General features: G+C 40.7%; 1 protein-coding gene across 2 annotated transcripts in view; it reads left to right on the forward strand.

The window, feature by feature from the left end:
- ATG10 (autophagy related 10) overlaps positions 1 to 25,783 on the forward strand; it is a 182,839-nt gene that overhangs the window by 124,835 nt on the left and 32,221 nt on the right. For both annotated transcript variants that reach the window (XM_054986777.1, XM_054986778.1), the window contains one exon: positions 5,926 to 6,023. In XM_054986777.1, coding sequence (XP_054842752.1) covers positions 5,926 to 6,023 — 98 coding nt within the window. The remainder of the gene's footprint in view (positions 1 to 5,925; positions 6,024 to 25,783) is intronic.

Raw genomic sequence — 25,783 nt, forward strand, 5'->3', positions numbered from 1 at the left:
TGTGGGAATATTTCACAATAGACAATAATGACTTTTGGAGCATTTTTGCAGCTAGTTGGAGCTTCTTTTATATCTTTTTAGCATTTTACCCATCAATGGTTGACCTGAAAGGAGAGAGATAGTTTTGTTAACAGACCTGTACAATAGATTTCACTTAGGAAGGGAAGGTGGCATGATGTAGCCTGATCTCATCCAGTCTCAGAAGCCAAGCAGCTAAATTACTTGGATGGGTGACCACCAAGGAAGACTTTGCAGAGGAAGGCAATGGCAAACCACCTCTGCTTCTCATTTGCCTTGAAAGCCCCTTGTTGGAGTTGCCATAAGTTGATTGTGACTTGTTGGCTTGCACACCCATAAAGTTACATTTAGACCTTCCAGCCATGATGTAGGAACTGTTGAGGATTGTTCCTGTGCCATTGCATGTTTAAAGACCAGCAATTACATGGGTACGGCTCATCTTGTAGATTATTGCAGTGCAGTGGTCACTTGTCTGGGGATTGCTCAGATGACAGAAGCTCATGTGATTGGCCCTACTCATATGGGGATAACCTTTTGAATGTCATATGAAACCTTGTCACACCACAATTCTAATATCATGTCTAACAGATACCTTTTTACGGTCTGAAAACCACACTTATACTAATAATGATCTTTTTCTCTTGATTTAGTTACAGTCCAATCCTAAACATGCATTTAGATATGTCTACCAGAAGTCTGGAATTAAATAATGGAATAAAATAATGGTTTATGACTTAATAAATTAGGGTCCAGTTATATCAGAGGCACACCAAGTAAAAGCAAATGCAATAGTTTATCACCAAACAAACACAATATTCTCCAAGTTTCCTTGAATGCTCTCTGACTGCTGGGAATGCTCTCTGACTGGGAAGACTCTGCCTGCAGGTCTTCCCTCCTAGCCAGCAGGGATCCTCTGTAAATTCCAATTGTCTAACCTGTTCTTTGTTGATGATTCATTTGCATCAGATACACAGTTGTGATTTTCTGAAGTGTATGTACTGGTAAAGTGTATCAAAGGAAGTGCTGACAACAGATAATTAGAAATATGATACCAGCCTGTCCTACCTTACCTTTCATAAAGCAACATGTTTGTTTATATTGAACTTCTAGAGGATAATAGTAATTCCATTATCCAGAGGTACTAATCCTAAGTACATTTATTGTGGTAGTAAATTCACTTTAAATCAGTGGGAATCGTTTTAAACAGTGTATATGTAGTTACAGTGTCAATAATGTTTTTAAGTATCTCTTCACAATGTATCTTAAGAATAAATAGTTGCAATATTTGTTATACTCGGTTACGGATACTATTTAAGCACTTCTTTAAAAAAACTTCATTTTTTTTGTTCATTAAATGTAGCATTTTATGTATCCCAAAGGCTAAAGATCTGGTTTGTATTTTATTTATTTGAACCTGGGTACCAGGTTCAAAAATGCCAGTTTAATTAGAAAAACACACAGTTGTGAATATTGTGTGCTGGACTAAACAACTGAGTTCCCCCACAATAAATACACTAGGCAGACCAGAAAGGACTGTGTCTCAACCTTCAGGTTTATCATGGGCTCATCCATTTGTAATTGATAGGCTGACAATTCATGGGAATGCTATCCTGTAAGATCCTTAGTAACTGCAATAATATCTTCTGTAAATCAGTCTGCAGAATTTAATCTTCTCTCAACTGGTTTCTGAAAGGAGCAAAAATGACTCTTTTATCTCATCCCAAATTCTCATCATTGACTAGAATTGCACTTGTAGCCTAATTTTTATATAGAGATCACAAGTTTTCAAAACCTTCTTTTATTTGCACAGAGTGAATGAAAATACTCTGTAAACTGTAGCACTATTAGTGGACCAGAGAGAAGAACCTGAGTGGAATCTGAAGGCACAGCATTTAATATTCATACATAAACAATCTATAGTTACAAATATAATAGGATAAATTATGTTATGAACATAAACAATCCTTAGTTATGTATTATGAATATAATAGCAGAAATTGTTATGTACATCTGTATAGAGTTTCAACCTGTTCTATACAAGAAAGATCAAGGCAGAGAACATCTGAAACACAATAGCAGTTATAATATGAAATCCCATATTAACAAACTATTATCAATAAATTGTGTTTATCCAGGAAAAGAGTTCTTGCATAGTATTTGAAAGCAAGCCTAATGTATCAGATGTGATGGAGTAAAATTCCAGAACTGAGATTCAGCTTTCTCTTGTTTGCATTCACCCTTATTACATGGCCTATCACAGTGAACCTTTAAATATTTGTAGTAATATGGAGCATGTACTGGCTCTTACACATTATATATAATACACTAATATTTTTCTGTAATTAGTTTTTGACTGTTGCTTTTGCTTCCTTGTGTTTATTGTTTCCCACATTTTGAAGTTAATACTGATGAATAGTGAAAAAGAATTTCATCCTCCATTTTGAATATGTTCAGAAAATAAGATAAAACTGAATCTGATTGTAACAGATTTCAAGTTGTATCTAAACATGACATTCAAATGTTAATTGGCTGAATAAATCTTGTTTATTTCACAGACATGAAAATGTCAGTGAAATAAAACTATTTTTCACAAGATAATAGCCTCCTGACATCTAATAAATGCCAAGATGACAATACTTATTGAAAACTATTGAAATATTCTTATATTATTAAAAAAAGAGAAAGATTACATGTTTACTTGCAATAGAGTAGCATAGTTCTGTTACAAAACTGCTGTGTACCTAATATCTGGGGGCAGAAAAATACCAGGAATTATAGGATGTAAGAATCCTGTAGAGAATTACAGCAAACTCACCGATGAGTAGATTGGGTGTGAACAGGGACGTATACTTTCCAATTTCTGGGTGGTGGTGGTGGTGGAAGCTGGAGCTGGGCCAGAGGCATTGCTGTATCCGGTCCTTAAAAGAATTGGGGCCCAGTGACATCATAGGGAGGGGCTTCCATTGCCACCATCTATGGAGGCGGAGCCATGGAGGATTTAGGGAGGGCTCCCCACAAATTTAGGGGGACCCAGGCACCCATGGGGACCCCCCTAACAATGCCCCTGGGCTGGGCCAAACCTAGGAAAAGGTGGGAGTTGGCCAGTGGTTATAGTGCTATCTCAGCAATCTCCTGACGTGTCCTGTTTTTGAAATTTACTTTTAGGATAGTCACTTTAAGATCTACAAATATACATACCATGTGTATAGGACAAACTAATGGTCACAAATTTGACACTAAGAAAGTCAACACAGAAAAGCCTGTAGGGGAACATTTTTTAAGTTTTCCGGGATGTTCGTTTACAGGAGTCTTGATTCTGCCTTATTCATAAGGGTGACTTAGTACTGAAATTTACTAAATTGTGGCATCGCAGATGCCTTCATTTGGTAAATGTGTGGTTGAAGCCTGAACCAAAGCAGAAAACAAAACAGTTGCTGTCCACTCGATTTCTGAGCAATGTACAGAGTTTAGAGTAGTAGCAATCTCCTTCTCATTTCAAACTCATATGCTATAAGTGAGTACAAGCACATTTTGAGGCAATTCAGAACAATGCTAGTCACGACCCCAAAGAAAATTCACAGTTATACTACCTAGGATTGTATATACCTTGCTTTCTTAGCATACTGTTTAGAAACTCCACTTCAAAAACACAGACATTCAGAACACATTATTAACAAAATCACATAATTAAGTGCACATTCCTTGCCAATGTTCTCTCCGGGCTGAAACAGGGCAAAAGGAATTTTTTAAAAGGCCTCTGATCTGCATCCCTGCCCCCCAATCTTGTTCATGCAGATGGGCTTTCTCATTGTTTCAGAGAGACAGCACTCAGGCTACCATTTTAGGAACTGTCCTTTTCTGCAACAGATGCCACCATTCCATTTAAAAAAGGAATGAAATTGAAAGAGGAGCTTAGGAGTGGCTGAGCAGCCCCCCCACTACCATAAAAAAACTGTTCTCCCACACCCAGCCCCCCCCCCCAAACAACAGTGAGCAAGCATGCAAACAAAGCTATTTCAACAAGGAAACAGAGTCTACTCTGGGAAAGAGTAGACTCCATTTCCATTTCCAAAATACAATGTAATGATAAAGTAACTGAAAAGTAAAATAAAATAGACTCATCTTTTTCCCTATTAAAAGGAACAGAAACTGTTCCTTAAGAGAATAGTATTGATTGCAGAGAAAATGTGATGATGGGTGGTTGGAGCATGCTGGCTGGTGTGAGCATGAAAGAGAAAGACATAGTTGTCTTAGTTTTAGAAAAGAAGTAAGTTCTTTATTATAGGAATTCCATACTTCAAAAGGAGATTCCTATCTACCAATCTATTCCTGAGGGGGAAGTCTTGAGATTAGCAATCTACACATCAAAGTATAGTTCAGGGCAGTAAAGGAGAAAACAGTAAACAGAAGCCCTGACCTGTCTATCTTTCTAACTCTCTGGTTTCTCCCTCTCTGAAACCTGAGGAAAGGGATAGCATTAGAAGTGGAGGCTTCTTGTTGTTGTTATGTGCCATCAAGTTGCCTCCAACCTATGGTAATCCTATGAATGAAAGACCTCCAAAATGTCCTATCATTAACACTTGCTCAGATCCTGCAAACTGGAGGACATGGCTTCTTTTATTGAGTAAAGTCATCTCATTTTAGGTCTTCCTCTGTTCCTACTGCCTTCTACTTTTCCTAGCATTATTGACTTTTCTGGAGAATCTTGTCTTCTCATGATGTGATCAAAGTACGATAGTCTCAGTTTTGTCATTTTAGCTTCTAGGGAGAATTCAGGCTTGATTTGATCTAGTACCCAATTATTTGTCTTTCTAGCTGTTCATGGTATCCACAAACTCTCCTCCAGCACCACATTTCAAATGAATCCATTTTCTTCCTGTCAGCGTTCTTCACTCTCCAACTTTCACACCCACACATCGTAATGGGAACACCACAGTTTGGATTATCTTGATCTTGGTTCCCAGATCTTTAGGGATCTTCTGTAGCTCCCTCACAGCTGCTCTTCCAAGTCTCAATCTTCTCATTTCTTCATTACAATCTCCATTTTGGTTGATGATTGAGCCAAGGTATAGAAAATCTTGGACAATTTCAGTATTTTCATTCTCAACTTTAAAATTGTGAAATTGCTAAGTAGTCATTACTTTTGTCTTCTTGATGTTCAGTTGTGATCCTGCTTTGTCGCTTTCTCCTTCATCCTTCATCAGTAGTTATTTCAAGTCTTCACTATTTTCTACCAGTAACGTGGTGTCATCTGCATATCTCAAATTGTTAATGTTCCTTCCACCAATTTTCACTTCACCTTCTTCTAGATCTAATCCAGCTTTCCTTATGATATGCTCTGCATAGAGGTTAAACAGGTGAGATAATATGCATCCTTGTCTGACACCCTTGCCAATTGGAAACTATTCTGTTTCCCCGTGTTCTGTTCTGACAGTAGCCTGTTGTCCAGAGTACAGGTTGCAAATCAAAACAATGAGATGTTTTGGCAACCTCATTTCTTTTAACAGTCTCCATAGCATTTCATGATCCACACTGACAAAAGCTTTGCTGTAATCTATAAAACACAGGCTGATTTTCTTCTGAAATTCCCTGGTATGTTCCATTAGCAATCGTAAATTTGGAATGTTATCTCTGGTGCCTCTTCCTTTTCTGAATCCAGCTTGAAATCTAGCATTTCTTGTTCCATTTATGTTAATAGTCTTTGCTTTAGAATTTTGAACATCACTTTGCTTGCATAGGAAATTAATGCGATAATTTGATAGTTGCTGCACTCTTTAGCATCCCCTTTTTGAGGAATTGTAATGTAGACTGAGCGCTTCCAGTCTGTGGGCCATATTTTGCATGTTTATATGTGGATATGTATTTTAGAATTAATTTTACAATAGGATGCATGGGTTTTTTTTTCAGATGGAAGGCCTTTAACTTTGGATGAAATATGGAATGGTGTTCATGAATGCTACAAGGAACGTCTCTGGCTGGGTCCATGGGACACTATTACACAACAGGTTTGAGACTTCTTAATCTGTTATAATGTATTACAAAATGGAGTTAACTGTATGAAGAATATATCACATTTATGTAAAAAAACAGAATGTTCTTATACCAGTAGTCAGGAAGAACTCTGAAATTGGAAGAATTATTTTGATAAAAGTGACAGATACTAATAGCATCAAAATATAAAATACTGTTGGTTTTTATAAAGCACTGCATTTTTAATAGTTAAGACAGCTCCTATCTGGGTTTCTTGTTACTGTTGAAGATGTTCTGACCACTTAGAGATAATGATTTAAAACTTCCAAATGGTTCAAAGATTTCCAGCAGTAACAATTATATTTTAAAATCCTAACAATATTTTATATTTTGCTGAGCGAAGAGAGAGAGAGGAAGATTTTGCTCCAAACTGTAGCTCCCCAGCCTATGTGACTTTTTGTGAATAAAGGTCCCCCTTCTCCCAGAAGGTTGTGGGGGGGGGGGGTCACTGGAGACTACTGGGAAAGGAAGGTAGGAGTGCTTTCACCAGCAGAGTGGCAGTAACAATAATGAAATATATTTTTCTTCCCAGAATGATTCCGTTGTATGTGGAACAAATTCACAGTTCAGTTATGAATCAAAATTATCTTGCAAGAAATAGTGTTGTTAATACTATTTTTAAGGAGACAAGAAACCTGCTGTACTTGGCTTCACTCGAACTCTGCTCTTATATATTGATTCAAGATTATTGCTGAAATGCTGCAGTAACTTTTACATGCCAAAAAACACAAATGAGCACTGATGCAGTGAACTAAATTCTTCACACAATGTTCACAAAAATAATTTAGTGAATTTGACACTGAGCAGAATTTGTCAAATTCACTAAATTATTTTTGTGAACATTGTGTGAAGAATTTAGTTCACTGCATCAGTGCTCATTTGTGTTTTTTGGCAAGTTTGGGTGGGTGAGCATCTTTGATAGCCTCTTTTGGTTTGATCAGTAACTTTTACAAGGATATACTGAGAATGGAACTCTTTAGTTGCCTGAATAAATAAAGAGAACTAAAGCTTGATTGGGGCCATGTGCAGCAATGTAATGAACATTATCATTAATCTATCCCTGACTGAGTCTAAAGAAGAATAACTTCATAATAAATGCAGACATTTCTTTCTGTAAACTTAGATTTGATTATTTTAAGATGTATGTATTTTGCAAAACTTGGAAGCAGGGCAGAGGGCTTTTTTAGAGAGAGGAAGGGACAGGGATCTGAGTGTGGGAAGAATAATCCCCTCCTTAATGGCTGTTACTATTTTCCCAATTTTCTGCTTTGCCTCTGGAGGCACTGAATAGAGAAGGAAATTGGTAGTAGGAAAGAGAGCCTTCTTTCCTGGGCCACCTTATTCTGTGCCTATGAAGAATTTCATGTAGCTACTTTCAAAAGTCAGCGGTGCTGTGGTTGTTCTCTTTTCTTAGATCTGGAAGCTGTACCCTTGATGAGTGCTGGATTGCTTATCTCACGTTGAAAGGGTGATGCTCTACATAAGGGAAAATGGGTTGTTTTCTTTATTACTACTTAAAAATGTTCAAGGATGCATTTGGTATAATCAAAACAGGTTCCTTGGTTGAGCTGTGCCTCAAATGATTTCTTTCTTTATTCTACTTACAGCCACAACCTTTCAAACAATTCAACAACTAGATAAATTTTTTTAAAAATACAATATAGATAATGTTAAGACAAACCATAACTTATGCAGCAATGGAACTACAGGAAATTATAAAAACAATGCAGTACAAAGAAGCTAATACATGCAATAAACTACAGCTTTATTCCCATTATAATCAAGCACCTTCAGGACCAAATTTGAAGACGTGACTGGCAACCAGATTTCTTGATTATGCATCCATAGGAATTCTTTTTTTTTTATAATATTTTTTATTTTTCAATATCTAACATACAAAACTACTACATACATACATAACCTACAAGACAGTAACTACAAAAGACTACAATAGCACAAGGGATGGGAAAGAAGGGAGAAAAAAAGAGAAAGGGAAGGAGGGGTGGAAAAAAGGGGAAGGTGACCTACAAACACTAAACACTACATTTCAATGCTTTCCCTTCATACTGCCATAGTAAAAAATAGCTTAATAAAATAGTGACGGAGTGGTTGATCATACAAATTACAAATTACAGTTCAAATTAACTTTTTCCCTCCCCTGGGCCTCGGGCGCAATTCCCTCTGCGCAGCTACCGCCGGAGCGCTCATTGCCTCCCCCCTCCCTTCAGGCTTCGGATCCTCTTCTCTTTGCTTGGTGTCTGGTCCAAATTCTGAATTTTTATCCACAAAATCCCTTAGCTGATCTTCCGAATTAATCTTGTAAGCTTTATCTTTATAACTAAACCCGATTCCTTCCGGGAGTAGCCATTTGTACTTTATATCCCGTTCCCTCAAAAGAGCTTCCAACATCTTGTACTTAAATCTTTTCTTCCGCACTAAAAATGGAACGTCCTTCAATATCTTGCGGAATTTCGTCCCAGAAAGTCCAATTCCGCATTGTATGAATTATATAGGATACTGTCCCGGACCCTCCTAGATGAAAACTCGATAACAATCTCGCAAGGCAGCTGCCGCTTCGTTGCATATTTTGAAGATGCCCGACGGACTCCCAAAATGGCGCTTTTCACTTCTTCTTTAGTTGCCCTCGCGGGTGTCGCTAAAAGTTCCGAGGCAAGATCCCATAAATCCTCTTTTTCCTCCTCTTTAACATTCTGGAGACGCAAAATGGTTTGTGTTTGCTCCACTTGCAATCCGATCAGCTGATTTTCCACCAACTTTAATTCCCTGTTCGCTGTTCTCGTAAGTGACGCACTTTCCCGGGCAGACTTCTCTGCCCCCCCGCTGCTTCTTTAATGGCTTTCACATCGCTTTCAATTAAGCCCACCCTTTGATCTGTTTCATTCAGCTTGTCAACAAAGGGTTTTATGGCTTCCATAACCGCTCTTAACCAGTTCCTCAAGCGTCTCGCCCCTCTGCAAGGCCGCCGTAACTGACTTGCCAAGAGAAGGACTCTGCTTTTTTGCTGCCATTTTAGGGGGGGGGGGGAACCGCCAATCTTCCGAGATTCTATGAGGGGGGGAAATCCGAGTCTTCTAACCTTCAGACCCCACCACTCCTCACATGCGCTTGTAGTAACAGAAGGGATTCGCTTACTTGCAGGCTTTCGCCTAATCCTGCTCCTTGCCGTTTTCCATAGCCCGGCAGCACACTGGGTGCCGCGCTCGTCTGCCGGCCTCCATAGGGACAAATGGGCGATTTACCCCCTGCCTCAATCTGTCAGAGGGCTCTTCCTGCCGCGTCCCGGACTCAGACTCCCTGCCTGAGAGTCTGGGGGCTAACCTTTGCAGATCAGCCGCCCGGCCAGGCGGCTCGGCCGCTTCCTCTCGGACCTGCCGAGAGGAGCGTCCGACATGGCTGCGAAAACGAAAACGAATCGTCGCATCCATAGGAATTCCAGCCCCATCCTCTGCCCCCATCTTTCACTTCCCTCCCTGGCTGCACTCACCTGGCTGGCAAGGGGGGGAAGGTGGAGAATACAGCGAAATGGCATGCGACCCTGGAGCATGCTCCAGAAGCCTCAATTATATCACTTTGTTTAGATGAGCAAAGCTATTGTGACAGAGCTAGCTGGAGAGGTCGTCCTGCAGGTGTGTGGGCCCAAGGGCAGTAATTGAACCCAATAACTGATTGGTAATCCATTGAGTGACTGCAGAAAGGGTGTGACATGCACATTCAGGTTCGTGCCAAATAATAGAATTAGGATAAGAAAGGAGAAAACGAAATTGTAAGCTGCTTTGAGTCTCCATTGGAGAGTAAAGTGGGATATAAATAAATAAAAATAAATATATGAGGTATAACTGTTGATCCAGAGAATATTTATTAATTTAAAACATTTCTATGGTGCCTTTTCACCCAAATATAGTCCCTAAGGCACCAAAAATTAGAACATTAAAACATTTCAACACTAAAACATTTAAGAAATTAAAACAGCATTTCAAATAGACTATCTATAAAACATTTAATTCAATCAAAACATATCAACACAAAATGCAATCAAGGAGGAGAACCAATAACAATTGAGCATACATCAAATAAAACAAAAAGTCTTCACCAGCTGGTGGAAGATATATATAGAGAGAGAGTTCTGAAGTTTTGGTACCATGACTGGGAAGGCCCTTTCTTAGGTTGTCACCCTTCTTAGGTTGCTAGCCTGCAACCCAGCTGGCAGGGCACCCAAAGCAGGGCCTCCAAAGATGACCAGTGTAGATGAGGAGGAGATCCTTCAGATATGTTGACCTCAAATCTTATAGGGCTTTAAATCTTATACACCTCCTCACTGATGTGGGGATATGAGGGACTGCCTTACAGTGGCTTGTCTCTCTTCTCCATGGTCGAGGACAGAGAGTGGTGCTTGGGGAGAAATTGTCATCCCGCCACCCTTTGGTGTATGGGGTCCCACAGGGAGCAATACTCTCCCCTTTATTGTTTAACATCTATATGTGCCCCCTTGCCCAGTTGGTGCGAAGTTTCGGACTTGGGTGTCATCAATATGCACGTGACACCCAGTTGTATCTGATGATGGATGGCCGGCCTGGCTAAGCCCCAGATGTCCTGGAACATGCTTTTGCAGCCGTGACTGGTTGGTTGAGGCAGTCGGCTGAAACTGAACCCGATGAAGACGGAGGTTCTGTACTTGAGCCACAGGGAATTAGGTTCGGGAATTTGGCTCCCGGCCCTTGATGGGGCACCATTAGTGCCAGTTCCAAGGGTTAAGAGCCTGGGGGTGATCTTGGATGCCTCCCTGAAAATGGACAATGTCAAAAAGAGATACACTCACAGGAGCATACAAATTATGAATTTATAGACATTAAAGTTCCAAGTGCTTACGCTACACACTGTTTGTAATGGATGACCCCTTTCGTCTAAGTCCATTCCAACTTCACAAAGGAAAAATTCAAAAATCTGTGTTCCTCTATAGTCTCTTCAATTAAAGCAACAGTGTCCCAAATGTTATGTCTCTTCCTCCTCCGGGAAGAATCCTCAACGTGATATTTAAACGCGGTAATATTCAAACGATTGTTAACGCCCAATCTGGCTGCCAGCTGTACAAGCTCAGATTTCGTTCACTTGCTTCCTCGGGGGCATTACATACCACTGTAATACATACATATATATATATATATATACATATCTCACCTATATTATCAATTTAACAAAATAAATACATTCCTCACAAATTTATCCATACAGACCTGCTGCTCTCCAGTATTTTCTAAATTTTCTGAGTAGAGAGGAAGGACACCGGTGGCTGCATGTATTCCCGCGCAGCCTCTCTAATTCCTATTGGTGCCTCTTATACAATTTCATTTTAAGACCAACCACTCCATTTAAAGGGACTGACGAATTCTGATTCTCAAGTTAGTTTACCCCATGACAAGCATATTATACCAACGATTCATATGGATTTATTTATAAAAAACAATTTAAAGAGAGTTCATTATTCAAACCTAGTGGTTTAACAGTCTGTAGCTCGTGAATCCAGAATGCCTCCCTCCGTAGAAGAGCAGGTTGATCATATACCACCTCAAGGACAGCAACTTTAAAGGACCTCTCATCGTGAGTTCTTTCTACAAAATGTTGGACTAAGAGAGCCTCCGATATTTTTTTCCGAATTCGAGACATATGTTCCAGCATGCGAACTTTAAGGGGTCTAGTAGTACAACCAACATAAAATAAATTACATGGACATTCGATTATATACACCGTGTTGTGGGTTTGACAAGTAGCAAATTGTTTCAGAGTCAATTTCTTATCCCTAACTAGTATTTCCTGTCCCTCCCAAATGAGTCTGCAAACACTGCAGTGGTCACACTTAAAGGTACCAGGAGGAAGTTTAGAATCATCTTGCGATTTCCACAAACCAGTGTGGACTAAACTATCCCTTAAGCTTCTAGTTCTACGTAATCCACATACAGGGCGCTGCTCGCAACCTTCAATACCCTCAATAATATACCAATGTCGGTTTACAATCTTTATGATCTGATTTGTCAAAGGAGTATAATCAAGGGCCCATTTAATTCTGTGTATAGGTTGTTGAATCCGTGTCTCAAATAAATGTGATCTATCCGTATCCCTAGCTCGTTGGAGGGCCGCCCGAATAACTCTGAGGGTAATTCCTATTTATAAAGTCCCTGCACATGTTGTCGCCATCCCTTTCAAAATCCTGGGTTGTCGATGAATTTCGTTTGATACGTAATAACTGTCCATAGGGGATATTCATTTTAAAATGCTGTGGGTGAAATGACCCATATTCCAAATATGAATTACGGTCAGTACTCTTTGTATATGTCCTTACTTTAACCTTATTAGTTTGGTCCCTGTAGGTGATAACGTCTAAGAAATTAATTTCTTGTCTATTATGTGTCCACGTATACTGGACATTATTGTCCCTGGTATTCAGCCAACTGCAAAAGGGTTCCACCTCCTCACTTCCCTTAAATACAAAATATAGGTCATCCAAAAATGTACCAAAAAATATATGCATGTTCTATATGGGTTAGATGAATTCATAATATATTGTTTTTCCCATCGTGACATAAATAAATTGGCGATGCTCGGCGATGCCGAGCACCCCAGCGCCACACCTGAAAATGGAGGCACAGGTCACGGTAGTTGTCAGGTACTCTTTTTTTCCATCTGCGGCAGACAAGGCAACTTGTCCTTTACCTGTCAACCCATGACTTAACTGCAGTGATCCAAGCAATGGTCATCTCTAGGCTGGATCACTGTAACTTGCTCTACGCGGGGCTGCCCTTGAGCCTGACCCAGAGATTACAGCTGGTGCAAAATGCAGCAGCGTGTGTTATTACGAGAGTGCCAAATAAGGCACATATAACACCATTCTTACGCGAGCTGCATTGGTTGCCAATGGAGTACTGGATCAGATTCAAGGTTCTGGTATTGACCTATAAGGCCCTGTGCGGACTGGGACCAGCGTATCTACGGGACCTTCTCTCCCCATATATTCCTCAGAGGACACTCCGATCAGGGGACAAACAGCTGTTGGTGGTCCCTGGCCCCAAGGAGGCCCGCATAGCCTCGACTAGAGCCAGGGCCTTTTCGGTCCTGGCTCCCACCTGGTGGAACGCTCTATCTGCTGAAATCAGGGCCCGGCAGGACTTACTATCTTGTCGCTGGGCCTGCAAGACAGAGTTGTTCTGCCAGGCATATGGCTGAGGCTGGGCCTCCGCCGGCCTGGAAAAAAGGGGTGTATAAAACCCTCCCTGTGAAGGCTGTCCACAATCTTTCCCTATGAGGAAAGATTGAGGCGCTTGGGGCTCTTTAGCCTGGAGAAAAGACGACTGAGGGGAGACATGATAGAGGTTTACAAGATAATGCACGGGTTAGAGAAGGTCGAGAAAGATGTGTTTTTCTCCCTTTCTCACAATACAAGAACTCGTGGGCACTCTATGAAATTATTGAGCAGTCGGGTTAGAACAGATAGAAGAAAATACTACTTTACACAAAGGGTGATAAACACATGGAATTCGTTGCCACAGGAGGTGGTGGCAGCTACAAGCATTGCCAGCTTCAAGAGGGGACTGGACAAATATATGGAGCAGAGGTCCATCAGTGGCTATTAGCCACAGGAGATAGATGGTATTCTCTTTGTGGGGAGGTGGTGCTCTGTTGTCTTGGTGCTGGAAGGAAGGCAGTGGGAGGGCTTCTGGTGTCCTGGCCTCACTGACAGTCCTTTAGATGGCACTGGATTTCTAGCCACTGTGTGTGACAGAATGTTGGACTGGATGGGCCACTGGCCTGATCCAACATGGCTTTGCTTATGTTCTTATGTTCTTAATCTTGTTTTAAATGTGTTGTTTTTAATGAACATGAATTTTTAATTGTATTTTAATTGTATTTTAATATGTTGTTATCTGCCCTAAGCCCGCTCGTAGGGAGGGCAGAATACACATTTGAAATAAATAATAAAATAAATAAAAATTATAGGGTTTTTAATACCAGCACCAATTGACTCTGGAAACAGATTGTGAAACCACATTCTGAAACCTACCATCTAGGGAAGAACAAAACCACTGCAGAACAGAATATAGCATTTATTCTCATTTGATCTAGAAAAGGAATAACTGACAAATTAATTTTTAAGTTAGGCAGTTGGGAGAGGTATAAGAAAATGTATCAAATGTGATTATCAAATACATCAAAGTGATTATCACTTTAAGAAAAATGGAAGATATGAAAATGAAGCTATGTAAAGTAAAATAAAAATTTTATTTAGGAAAATGCCTAAAATTTTAATGATTTAACTCCTTACAGTGATATAGGCAGCAACAAATTAGACACATGTTTATCATTGTAATGTGTTGTCAAAATGGTGCTGCAGTTCTGAACAGACAGAGGCAATCTCATTTTTCTGAACTAATTCACTTCACATAGGTTCAGAAACTTTCCAGGTAAAGAAAAAATGTTTTTTAATTCTGATTCTAAATAACTCAGCCTTTCTAAAGTTGCTTATGTTATTAGACATAATATGTCTGCTTTCATTTTCCAAATGGAATACATGTTCAATTTTTGCTTCTTCTATCTTAACAGAAATGCAAATAAAATAAATACTATTTCACCTTTCAATAAAATGGCTTATAAAGTAATATATACAATGTAATTGGAAAAATCTTTAGCTGCTCTGGGACATCTGGCTGGTGCCCAGAGGGCCTTTCCCTTCATGTCTGCAGGCCACAGGCAACTGGCATTTAAATAGTTCTTTCTGATAGGACAGGTAGAGGCAAGCTCTGTACGACTGCTCCTCTGCCTTTTCTCTAGGTTCAGGCTTCCCCCTGGAGGATCTTTATGTATTCCTTAAGGACTGGTTGGTTTGTGTGAGAAATTTTAATAAATCGTTTCCTGAATAGTTACCAGTTTACATTCACTAGAACTTATAAATGGAATGTATACTCAAACATTTTTTAAAAGTTGTCAGTTTAATTAGAAAGGACAGCTTGAGCCTAAAACTGTAGAGTTGTGAAGGGAAAAAAAATGAGGTTAGAGAATTAGCATATGCCTTTGGAATTCTCTTGACATGACTGTTATGGGCTTGTGTATGCCCACCACTGCATGGAAATAGTTTGTAACATGATATGGAAGTATATACCTTCATGCACTCATTTGTGCAATGTTAGCCATTTTAAAAAATCAGTTGTTAGTGCGGCGTAACTTTACCTCTGATATTGACAAATTAGTTTTTTTCTTATCTGATACTGATTCATTTGTCACTAGCAGAGTATCCCTGTTTGCCTTAGCTGCAAAAAAGATTAGGGGCAAGATTGTTTCCTCAGAAACCTAACTTTTCTCATAACTATCTGGTATTTATTAAGGTCCCATTTTAATTGTATTTTATTTTTATTATTTTAATAACTGTATTTTATGCCTGTAAGATAGATTTCTATTTTTACTGTTTTTAACTTTATATTGTGACGGCCTTTGGCCATATACAATTAAACCTAGTAGTAGTAAAAAAAACAATTGAGATAACCAGAATCTTTGCTGACATTATACATGCTTGCTCTTCTTTTTTGTCACAGGCACAAGCAAGCTGGAAGATAGTATTGTGGTCAAAATTTGATAGTGGCACCACATACACAAACTGGTCCATAATGCTTTTATTGTTGCATAGCAAATGACATTTTCATTCTACTAACACTGGCCCCTTTCACACTCAAGTTTAAAACCGCTGGATTTGAGCAGTCATCCCTATTTCCGTGGCTGCGGCTTTCCATCCCACCGTTTTACACTCTCAGCTCCCGATTCGATTTCGCATTTTTTCCTGCATTTTATGCTAGATATCAGACATTAAATTTGCCTTGGGCTTTGTGGTCTTCTCAACACACATCTCTTTTTTTTATTTTAAGTTTGAGCATGCGTGGTAACGTTGTGATGTTGTGAGGTAACCACGGAGGGTAGTGGAGCAGGGAAGCACCTGGCACAGCTCAGCCGGGGCTTGCTGCTCTGCCGACCCCGGCTCTGTTCACCTGGGAGGGCAGCAGAGCAGGGAAGCGCCCAGTGCAGCTCAGTTGGGGCTCGCTGCACTGCCCATCCCTGCTCCGCTTGCCTGGGAGGCAAGAGAAAATGGCAAAAGATCAGTTCAGAGAGCTGTGTTGGGTGGGAGTGGTCAATTCCAGAGAAACCAGTCGGCACCCAGGGAAAAAGGAGAAGGGGGAAAATACAGGAAAAAGTGTTCACACTGACATTCCTCGCACCAGCCCTGACTCGCCAGCGGATTTAAATTAAACTCAGGCTATGTCCGCAGGGAGAAAAATCGGAGATCCCTTGGACAAAGAGTGGAGCAGCGTTCCATGACTAGCTTAGAAGTGTGAAACCTGAGGAAACATGAAATGCAAAGAAGTTACAGACCCAATCAAAAGACTGACTGTGAAAGTGGCCACAGACACACGCTCCTAGCTGGTACTGGCAGTGCCTCACTCCCACAAATCATAGTATGACTGAGAGGCAACAAAATTTTCACAGCTCAACATTGTCATAGTTCCCTAGCAAACAGTACAAATAAACTAGGTGCTGCTATAACCGAGGATGAACCAGTCCACAGGGACTAGAACAAGCTAAATATAAAGTAGAACTTTCCTTCAGGGAAGAATAAGGAAATAGCAGTTTATTTCCCAGCGTACTTTGAAGCACACTTGAGGGAAGAATGAGATTCTTTCCTTTCTAGTAAATTCTTTCCAGGAGTGACCAGAAATGTTTACTGCCTACCAAGCATCCATAGTGGCTGCCCTCAGCCCTAGTATTAAGAGCTGCCCTAGTATTAAGGGCATTGATGCTATCCTGCACCTGGCCGGATGGCCTCCTTGGGAGTTGTTTACTTGGCTGGTTGGCCTGCAGTGGAGTTTGGAGCTGAAACATAGAATTTGTGCGAAGTGAACCGGTTGATCCAGCAATCCAGTTCTGGGAACTGGGGATATATGTCGCCTTGAAGCTGAACTGGGAGAAGAAGAAGGACCACCAGATTTGCTTCTGGTTCAATTTGCATGTGGTCTGCAGGTATTCCAGACTCTGGTGGTCTGTCTTGACTTTGATGGGATGTTGGACCCCTTTAAGGTAGTGGGGCCAGGCCTCAAAGGCCACCTTAGTGGCCAACAAATCTTTGTCCCAGATGAAAAGAGCAAGAGTCCAGTAGCACCTATAAGACTAACAAAATTTGTGCTAAGTTCTCGGGAGTGCTAGTGGAGAATACTGCTGCAGTAGTACTGCTCCCACTGCAACACTGGAGGTGTTGGTTTCCACCATGGTCAGCAAGTTGGGGTCAGGATGTGTCAGAACTGGATCCATAGTGAACAGGCTTTAATTGTTGGAATGCTTGCTGTCCTTCACAGTCCCATGCAAATGGAGTGTGACATCACAGTAAGCAGGTCAGGGGCAAGGCCACTGACAAGAAATTAGAGATGAACCATTGGTAATAGTTGGCAAACTCCAAGAAGCATTGCAACTCCTTAACACTTGGCAGAACACTCCAGTCCACGACTGCCTTCACCTTCTGTGGATCCATCCAGAGTCCTTGAGGCAAGATGATATGCCCCAGGAATTCCATCTCAATCAAGTTGAAAGCACATTTTTGGAGCTTGGTATAGAGGTGATGCTGGCACAGGCTTTCCAGATCTGATCACATGTGGGCAGTGTGTCGGGCAGGATTCCTAGACTAAATTAGAATGTCATCAAGGTAAACTATGACATACTGGTCAATCAGGTCCTGAAACATGTCATTCATGAAGTATTGGAAGACCACCAGAGCATTACATAATCCTGGCATTACAATTTGAAGTGGCCATATTGGGTGCAGAAGGCAATCTTTCACTTGTCTCCCTCCTGGATCTGGACTAGGTTATAGCCTCCTCAGAGGTCTAGCTTGGTGAACAGGGTTCCCTCCCCGCCCCCAAAGATGGCTGAACAACTCTGGAATGAAGAGCAATGGATACCTATTGCAGATTGTGATCTTGTTTATGGTCCGATAGCCATTGCACAGGTGGAGTTCCACAAATATCTTTTTCACAAATAGGAGGGGCTGTTGCTGGAGAGACTGAGGGTTGGATGAACCCCTGGGCCAAATTCTTATCTAGGAAGTCCCTCAATTCTGATTCCAAGAGTGAATACAGTCAACCAGCAGGGATGGGTTCCCTTGGGACTAGGTCGATGGCAGGATTGGTGTGGAGGTAGGATATTAGCTTCCTTGGGGCTGAAGACATCCGTGTAGTTGTGGTAGGCCAGTGGCAGGTCAGTCAGCTGCAGTAACTCAACATCTGATACCTGTGGTGAGAAGGCCGGGGCACTGGTGGAGTAGCACACTGGGTTTGGCAGCATGGTGACTGTCATTGATTCCAGGAGATTTCAGGATCATGCAATGTGAGCTGAGGCATCCCCAACACAATTGGAAAGTATAAGGATATGGCCAGTTTGAAGGACAGCTGTTCCTGATGATCCTGGTTCCTCATGGTCGGAGGTGCAATATTCCGGATCAATGAGTCAAACTTCAGAGGCCAACCATCAATAGTCTCTAGAGTCAGTGGAATTGGGCTGGGCTGACTTGAGTAACCAGTGTTTCTGGGCAAAGTCAGTGTCCATAGTTACTAGAGGCTCTGGAATCAAGCATAGCTATGGTGTGTGGGATGTACTCAGGCATGTTGAACTGTACTGAGCTGATCAGGTGGATTGCTGAACGAAGGAACTTTGTACTATTCCCCAGGTCCTGGGATCCTACTAGAACTGGAGTGTGGCTTGTCTGCTTGGCAGGGCAGGTCTCTGTGTAAGACCCAGGATTGCCATAGTAGAGGCAGAGATTTCCCTGTCTCCACTGAGCTTTCTCTGTGGGGGCCAGTTTTGGTCGAACTTCTCCCAGCTGCACGGGCTCCTTGGTGGTGGAGAACTTGGCTGGCAACAGTGGACCCTCTCCAGATGACTCTTTGGTGCTGGTAGGGGCAGTGAGGCCTGGCCCATTGGATGGGAGTCAACAGTCTGCCCGTTGATTCTCCAGCTGACCATTGATCTGCTGGAGCTGGCGGATTCTTCGGTTTGCAACCTCAGCCCTCTAGGGGTTGGTGAACACAGTTTACAGGTGGGCATGTATCCCTGAAAATTCCCCAGGGGAGGGCTGTCCTCAAGCAGCAAGGGTGTGGTCCATTTGGCTACAGCCCCGTTAAAGATGCTGAGTATAAAGCATACCTTGGTTCGATCATTGGGGAAGTCCTTATGTTGCAGTTCCATAGAGAGCTTGTACTGCAACAGGAAGGATGGAAACAGGCTGACGTTTCCCTTGAATTTCTGTGAGAGGCCAACAAGGCATTTCCTCTTGGAGGGGCAGGTGGAGGCACCTATGGGACAACTGGCTGCTGGAACTGACCTTGCAGGGCAGCTACTGTTGGCCCAAGAGGTGAGTACTGAGAGCCTCATTTGTTGCTACCATAGCCTCCATTTGCTAGGCCGGATCAACTGTCCTGGACCTGCTTGGATGGTCTCCTTAGAAGGTTGTTGCTTGACCTGCTGGTGTGCAATGAAGCTTGGAGCTGGAACACAAGGCATGCGTGAGTCATCTGGCTGATCTAGCACTGAAGCTCTGCGAAGCCTCAGCCTAAGTAAGCTTGGGGGTGATCTGGCTCAGCTGCATCTGCCAGCAGATATGAAGGCTTAGGAGGTTCTATTGTGCTCTGGCCATGGCCCTGCAAGGAAGCATTGCTGTCAGAGTCCTGACCAGAGTCTGCTGGGAGATGGTATGCTGCCAGCCTTGCATTTCATCCCCTCTATGCTACTTCTGCTTGGATCCTTTGCCACCATTGTTCCCTTGGTGTGGACAGTGGTCTGGAGGGACTATGGGCCCTGGTTTGTATCCTGCCTGACAGGACCTCAGTGGTGGTCTCTGAGGCAGGAGGCTGGGAGTGTGCAGGTTCTGGTGGGAAAGTCTTGGGTGCTGCTGGGGCATGGTTGGCCAGGACGTCGCTTGCAGGCTCTAGTAACATGGTCTCTGGTGCATGATAGCTAAGGCCTCTGCAGCACGAGACTCATCCAGGCCCTACTGGTCTTCAAGTTTCTTCCTCTGAACTCTCCAAGTCTGGCCTGGTCAGAGGGCTGGTCAGAGGGGGTCATGGCAATGCAAAAGCATGAGTAGGGTTCCAAGAATATAAGGGGCAGGAAAAAAATGAACGGTGTGCTCAAACCTAATGAGGCCAGCATCCTGTACATTGCGTCAGCAGTAATAAGTTGCATGTTTGCCATGACATCCATTGTATAGACACATGTGCCCTTGGAGAGAGCATCTAGAAAGTAGTCTAGACATACGCCTCTCAGAAAAATGGAACCCTAGATTTTCAGAGCTTTCCTGAAAGATCATGGTCTCTGATATCATAGCCAGGTACAAACTTTGGCTCAAAATTTGGACAGCTGGTTATACTTTTTCAAATCCAAGTTAGCAGTTTCCTAGAGGGAGAATTGTTCGGGGAGTGCTATAAAAATATCTCCAGAGATACAAAGGAAGAGTTGCACCTAGCTTCTCTCTGCTGGTTTCCCATAATATTAATCTCTGCGTAAGATTTTATATTTTTATGCACTGTCCCGTGTATTATTTTGGAAGTCAGGAATGTGTTTTGAGTATTTGGCAAGGCTACTTGGCAATTTTTAAAAAAAATGTAATCAAATGAAAGATGTGAGTTTGTGTGTGTATAAATTCAAAACATACAAAAAGAAACATGAAACAATTCTGACTAATAATTCATTTAGCTTATATTTTAAATGCCTTAGTTCAAAGCAAGAAGGGTACATGTAAAGTTCATTTCAGAAGGTGAATTCTTGTCCAAGTCTCATCATGTTGGAACGATTTTCATAGAAATTAGTCACCCCAAAAAGCCAAGGATTTAACTATCCTGAGTCTCACAGCTTCTCTTGTTATAAAGAAGAGAAATTGTTTGGAATTGATTAACATTACTTACTCATATGGATTAACAGTCATTCATATCACCCTTGGATTTGTTTCTAACAGTGGGAAGTGTGAATAAGCATTGCTATCAGTAATTAGAAAAAACAAGAGAACAGCCATAAAAAAAACAAGTTAGTACTGCCAATAGGACGTCTCACAAAAGAAAAATCATATGTAGTTCTAAAAAAGGTGTGCTTAATAAAATACAAATTGTCTCACTGTATCTGAAGATCTAGTCTAGTATAGAACATCTTGCCTTTATTCATAGACATGTTTGATGTTATAGTCCAGAGGGTTGCAACTTGCAACATTAGTAAATAAAAATGGTTATGTTCATATTCTCATGGTACTCAGTCCTTTTGTGATCACTTGCTCAAATTCACTTGTGTACTTTATCTTGGCAAAGTATGCTTGCTGGCCTTGTTTGGGGCATAATGCACAGCTTTACGTAAAAATTAGGTATTATATGAGGAAAATGTCCTAGTGGTATAGCATATGCTTTGTATATAGAAAACAGTCCTGAACAGAATCCTTGATAGGTTGGCTGGGTAAGATCAGATTGGTGCAGGGTTAGTCACAATTTAGGTGACTGTGGCAGAACGTTGGTGCTATGCGCTGGTTTCACGTGAAATAACTATCTTTGCTACACCTCCCTGATTCCAGGATCATGCTGGACTATTTTTAATCCTACTCTTTTCAGTATGTGGTTAAGAGACCGAAAGACATGTTCTTTATAGTGCTACAATAATTCTGTCCATTACATCACTTAATTTATGGCAGTGTTAACACAAAAATCAATAAACATTATTCCTAAAATGTCAAGGATGTTAATGGTGTGATTTTTTTTCAAAGAAAGATTTTCAAATGTTTCTGAAGGGAGGTCTTTGATATACTGGTGTTGAGTCACAGCAAAGTGAAATTGTGGTAGGGAAGTTTTAAATCTTTGTGGCTGAGTGGTGAGAAATTGTGTAGGTAGCTATTTTTAGATGCAAAAATATTTCTAGAGGAGTTAGCCGTGTTAGTCTGTAGTAGCAAAATCAAAAAGAGTCCAGTAGCACCTTTAAGACTAACCAATGTTATTGTAGCATAAGCTTTCGAGAATCACATTCTCTTCGTCAGATGCATGGAGGGCAGAAGGAAACTGGTCAAATATAGAGGGGGAGGGGAGGAGAGGGGGGATGTAAACAACTCCTTTGATATGGAGATACAGTTCTCTTTGTCAGATGCATCTGGCGGGGAGGACTGTGGTTATCGCAGGCTTGTGCTGCAGTGGAATTGGATAATCTAGGTGGTGCTGCTGGACTCTTTGATTTTGCTACTACAGACTAACACGGCAGACTCCTTTGAACCTTAACACAAGCAAACTGATCCCCACACCAAAAGGAGCTGTCTGCATCTCCATATCAAAGGAGTTGTTTACATCCCCCCTCCCCCTTCCCTCCCCTCCCCTCCTCTATATTTGACCAGTTTCCTTCTGCCCTCCATGCATCTGATGAAGAGAACATGATTCTTGAAAGCTTATGCTACAATAAAATTGGTTAGTCTTAAAGGTGCTACTGGACTCTTTTTTATTTTGCAAAAATATTTCTGAACATATTGCAGAATTTTGTCAAGTTGGAGAGGTTACGTATAGAGTAGCCTAACAGAAGGTTGCCAAAATTTTCAGCTAGATTTCTTTGAGCTTTATCAACAGTTGCTATAGCTCCCTTATCCAAAATTTAGGGAAAATCATTTGTAGCATCAACACAACTGTAGATAAGCAAGTCATAAGTATCATCCCAGAGCTGAATACAATTTCTATTCAGAGTTCTAGTTACCATGATGATGATTATACTTAAACTGAGTTTTGGAGTATGAGAACATAAAGATGGCCACTGTCATCCTAAGTCTAAAACCAAACCTCTTTGGATGGTTGGGGGAAGTTTCCCCCACCCCACTCCCACCTCTTCAGGAGAGCAAGAGAGCCTTACAAAATTCGTTCTTTCCACAGAATTGACTGAGGCATTGATTAACCTTCAGTTTAGCCTTCCAGTTTGTATGGTGTCCCTGTATAAACTTCTTGGATGAAAGCCTTTCCTTAAGTATCCATCTATTACATGCTGCTTTTTTGCTTTGGGAACAAACATTTTGTAGGAATGTTTAGCTTATATTTTATGATCATTCAAAGAAGTGTGATTTAGAGAATTAGCTATATTGTATCTGGCAACAACTGTTTTGTTACAAATGAATAAAGATGTAAAATTTCAGGAAATTTTGAAGCCATGGGGGGATTCTTTTCCTGTCTCCGCCCAGAAAAAGTAGAAATTTGGCTGAAAAGTAAAATATCTGTATCACTTACTTCCCTATCAGTCTTAAAGTTCTTTTGCTGCTTTAGCAACACAAAATGCATCCTTTATGAGCGTATAAGATGATACTATTTAGCATATTAATGGGATTTAAAAGTGTAAATGCCTTTGTTTTCTATAAGCAAAATACCCAGTATTTTGCATTGTATGCACCTTAACACATGTATCAGTTTTTATTACCTGGTTAGAACAGAGATAGAGAGCTTCCATAGCTCAACCCTGTGTGATGCTAATTTAGTGCTGATGGTGTTCCTGCTGTGCAGAGGTTAGATAATTGGGACAGGAATATCACTTAATTCTAATTTTAAGATAAGGAGTGGAAAGTGTTAAGAAACAAAAAGTGAGGGACAGTGCAAGCAGCAAATTCAGGCAGGGCGTGAGCCCTGCATGGGGGAAGAAATCAGGTAACTGACCACTTCCAGAAGAGGAGGAGATTACAGCTCCAATTTTGTTGTAGGAGGTCAATTAATCAGATGTGCCAAAGGATCTCATTTCAGCTGGTGACAGAACTCCATCTTTTAAAAGATGAAGAATTCATTCATATAAGAAATGTAAGAGTTAACCATTGTAACAGGCCAAGGGAGAATATTTTCCAAGTACAAATTCAAGATGAAGGTTCATGGGCATATTTTCATGACTTGGAACATTTGACAAATAAATCTTCTGTTGCTAATAAATGCACAAAAGATTTTCTTTCTAATTGCTTTTCATTCACAGGCTCTTAACACTCATTATTGGCAAGCTAGTTTATGTGTTGTCACAAACAAGAAAGATATACAAAGAATTGTGATTCCTGCATCAAAAAGTGATACTTTAAATATATGTTTAACATCATTAACTTCCTCTTTTCTTAATTTAAGAGTTTTTAAATTTCACAGAACCTGCAAGAATTTCAAAATCTTTTGTTTTGTATCACCAGATTGCATTAACTTCACTTAATCTTAGCTCAATCTAGTTTTTCTTGCATTCATATGGACTTCTCGCACCGTAAGTCAATCATACAAGTTCAGAACAGATTTTAAACAGACATTTATTAAAATGACATGCAAAATTATTAAAATTTGGATGACTAAATTAATTCTATTTTGACACATGTTGAAAAATATATCATCTGTTTATTTTCATGAAAGAATGAGTGAAATGCCAATTCTAAGAACAAAAACTTATCTGCCAGTTTTCCATTTATAAACTTTTCTTTAAAATGTTTAATGAGTTATAAACTTTCATCATAATTGGGTAACCATATTTCATAGTTATCAAAAATAAATAAAACAATTTGTAATCTGCAATTCCCAGCATATTCCTTTTCAGGAGACTTCCAAAAGAAAGACTGAAATTGTAAAATGAAAATTACATAAAAATCTTTTTAAAATGGCAATAAACTATTAAGCCCAGGAGTTAAAAAAAATTAGTCATTCAAAACCATTTACTTGGAAATAAAGCAGTAATATTATATCAATAACAAAAGAATACAATAAATAGAGAAGAGACTAGGCACCAAATTAAGCCAGAAGAGACACTCATACAACCAGGCAATAATGAACAGAAGGAGCACAAGTTAATAACAACAGCAAAACACAAATATTTCTGCCTGGTGTCTGAAGTGCAAAAAGGTCACTGTCTTTTTGCACATTAGGCATCCGCCAGAAACATTTTGGTTTTCTTGTGCCAAGAGAAACTGATCCTAGGAACAAATTACACAGTTGAGGCACCATAGAAGAGAAAGACCTATTCCTTGAGCTCACTCATCTTACTGAACAATGCAGGGGCACATGCAATAGAGACGTCAACAGATTGTTACTTACAGAGAACTCAGAGATCAGTGGTGCATATAAGAGATGATTACAGGAGTGAGTTGTGAGAACTAGAAAACTTGTTATATCAAGCAGCTGTTATTATTGTTGAGTGTGGATTGGAGAGGATGGGATTGTGTTTCTGTGACGGACTGTACTTTTTAAAAGCTTAGAAGTGCTGTACAAACAGCTGAAGGACAGTGAAGGGTTAATGTTTCACACAAACAAGGGTTCATGCTTCACAGAAACAGATAGCCTTAAGTGACAGGCTATTCCAAGGAATCTGACTGAGTAGAATGGGCTGAACAGAGAAAAGACTTCTGACCTGGATGCTGGGGAGAGGGAAGTCTAATTTCAGCCCTAGCTGAGAGGAGTCGAGTACATATTCGAGATTCACCCTGATTGAGAGCGGTTGAACACAGACAGGAGAACTGGGTGAAAGTTGGCAAGGAAGTTTGGAACGTAGATGCAGACTCGCATTTGGGCCAAAGAAAGGAGATAGATCTTCTGAGGAGAGATTTTTCCCTGTGCAGTCAAACAGGGAGGTAGCTCTGGAGAGTGAAGAGATCCTTTGTTGGGTGTAGTTGGAAACTGCTTTTGAAGACCTTAAG

Source organism: Eublepharis macularius, chromosome 8 (assembly GCF_028583425.1).
Source record: "Eublepharis macularius isolate TG4126 chromosome 8, MPM_Emac_v1.0, whole genome shotgun sequence".
In the NCBI taxonomy this organism is placed as follows: Eukaryota; Metazoa; Chordata; class Lepidosauria; order Squamata; family Eublepharidae; genus Eublepharis; species Eublepharis macularius.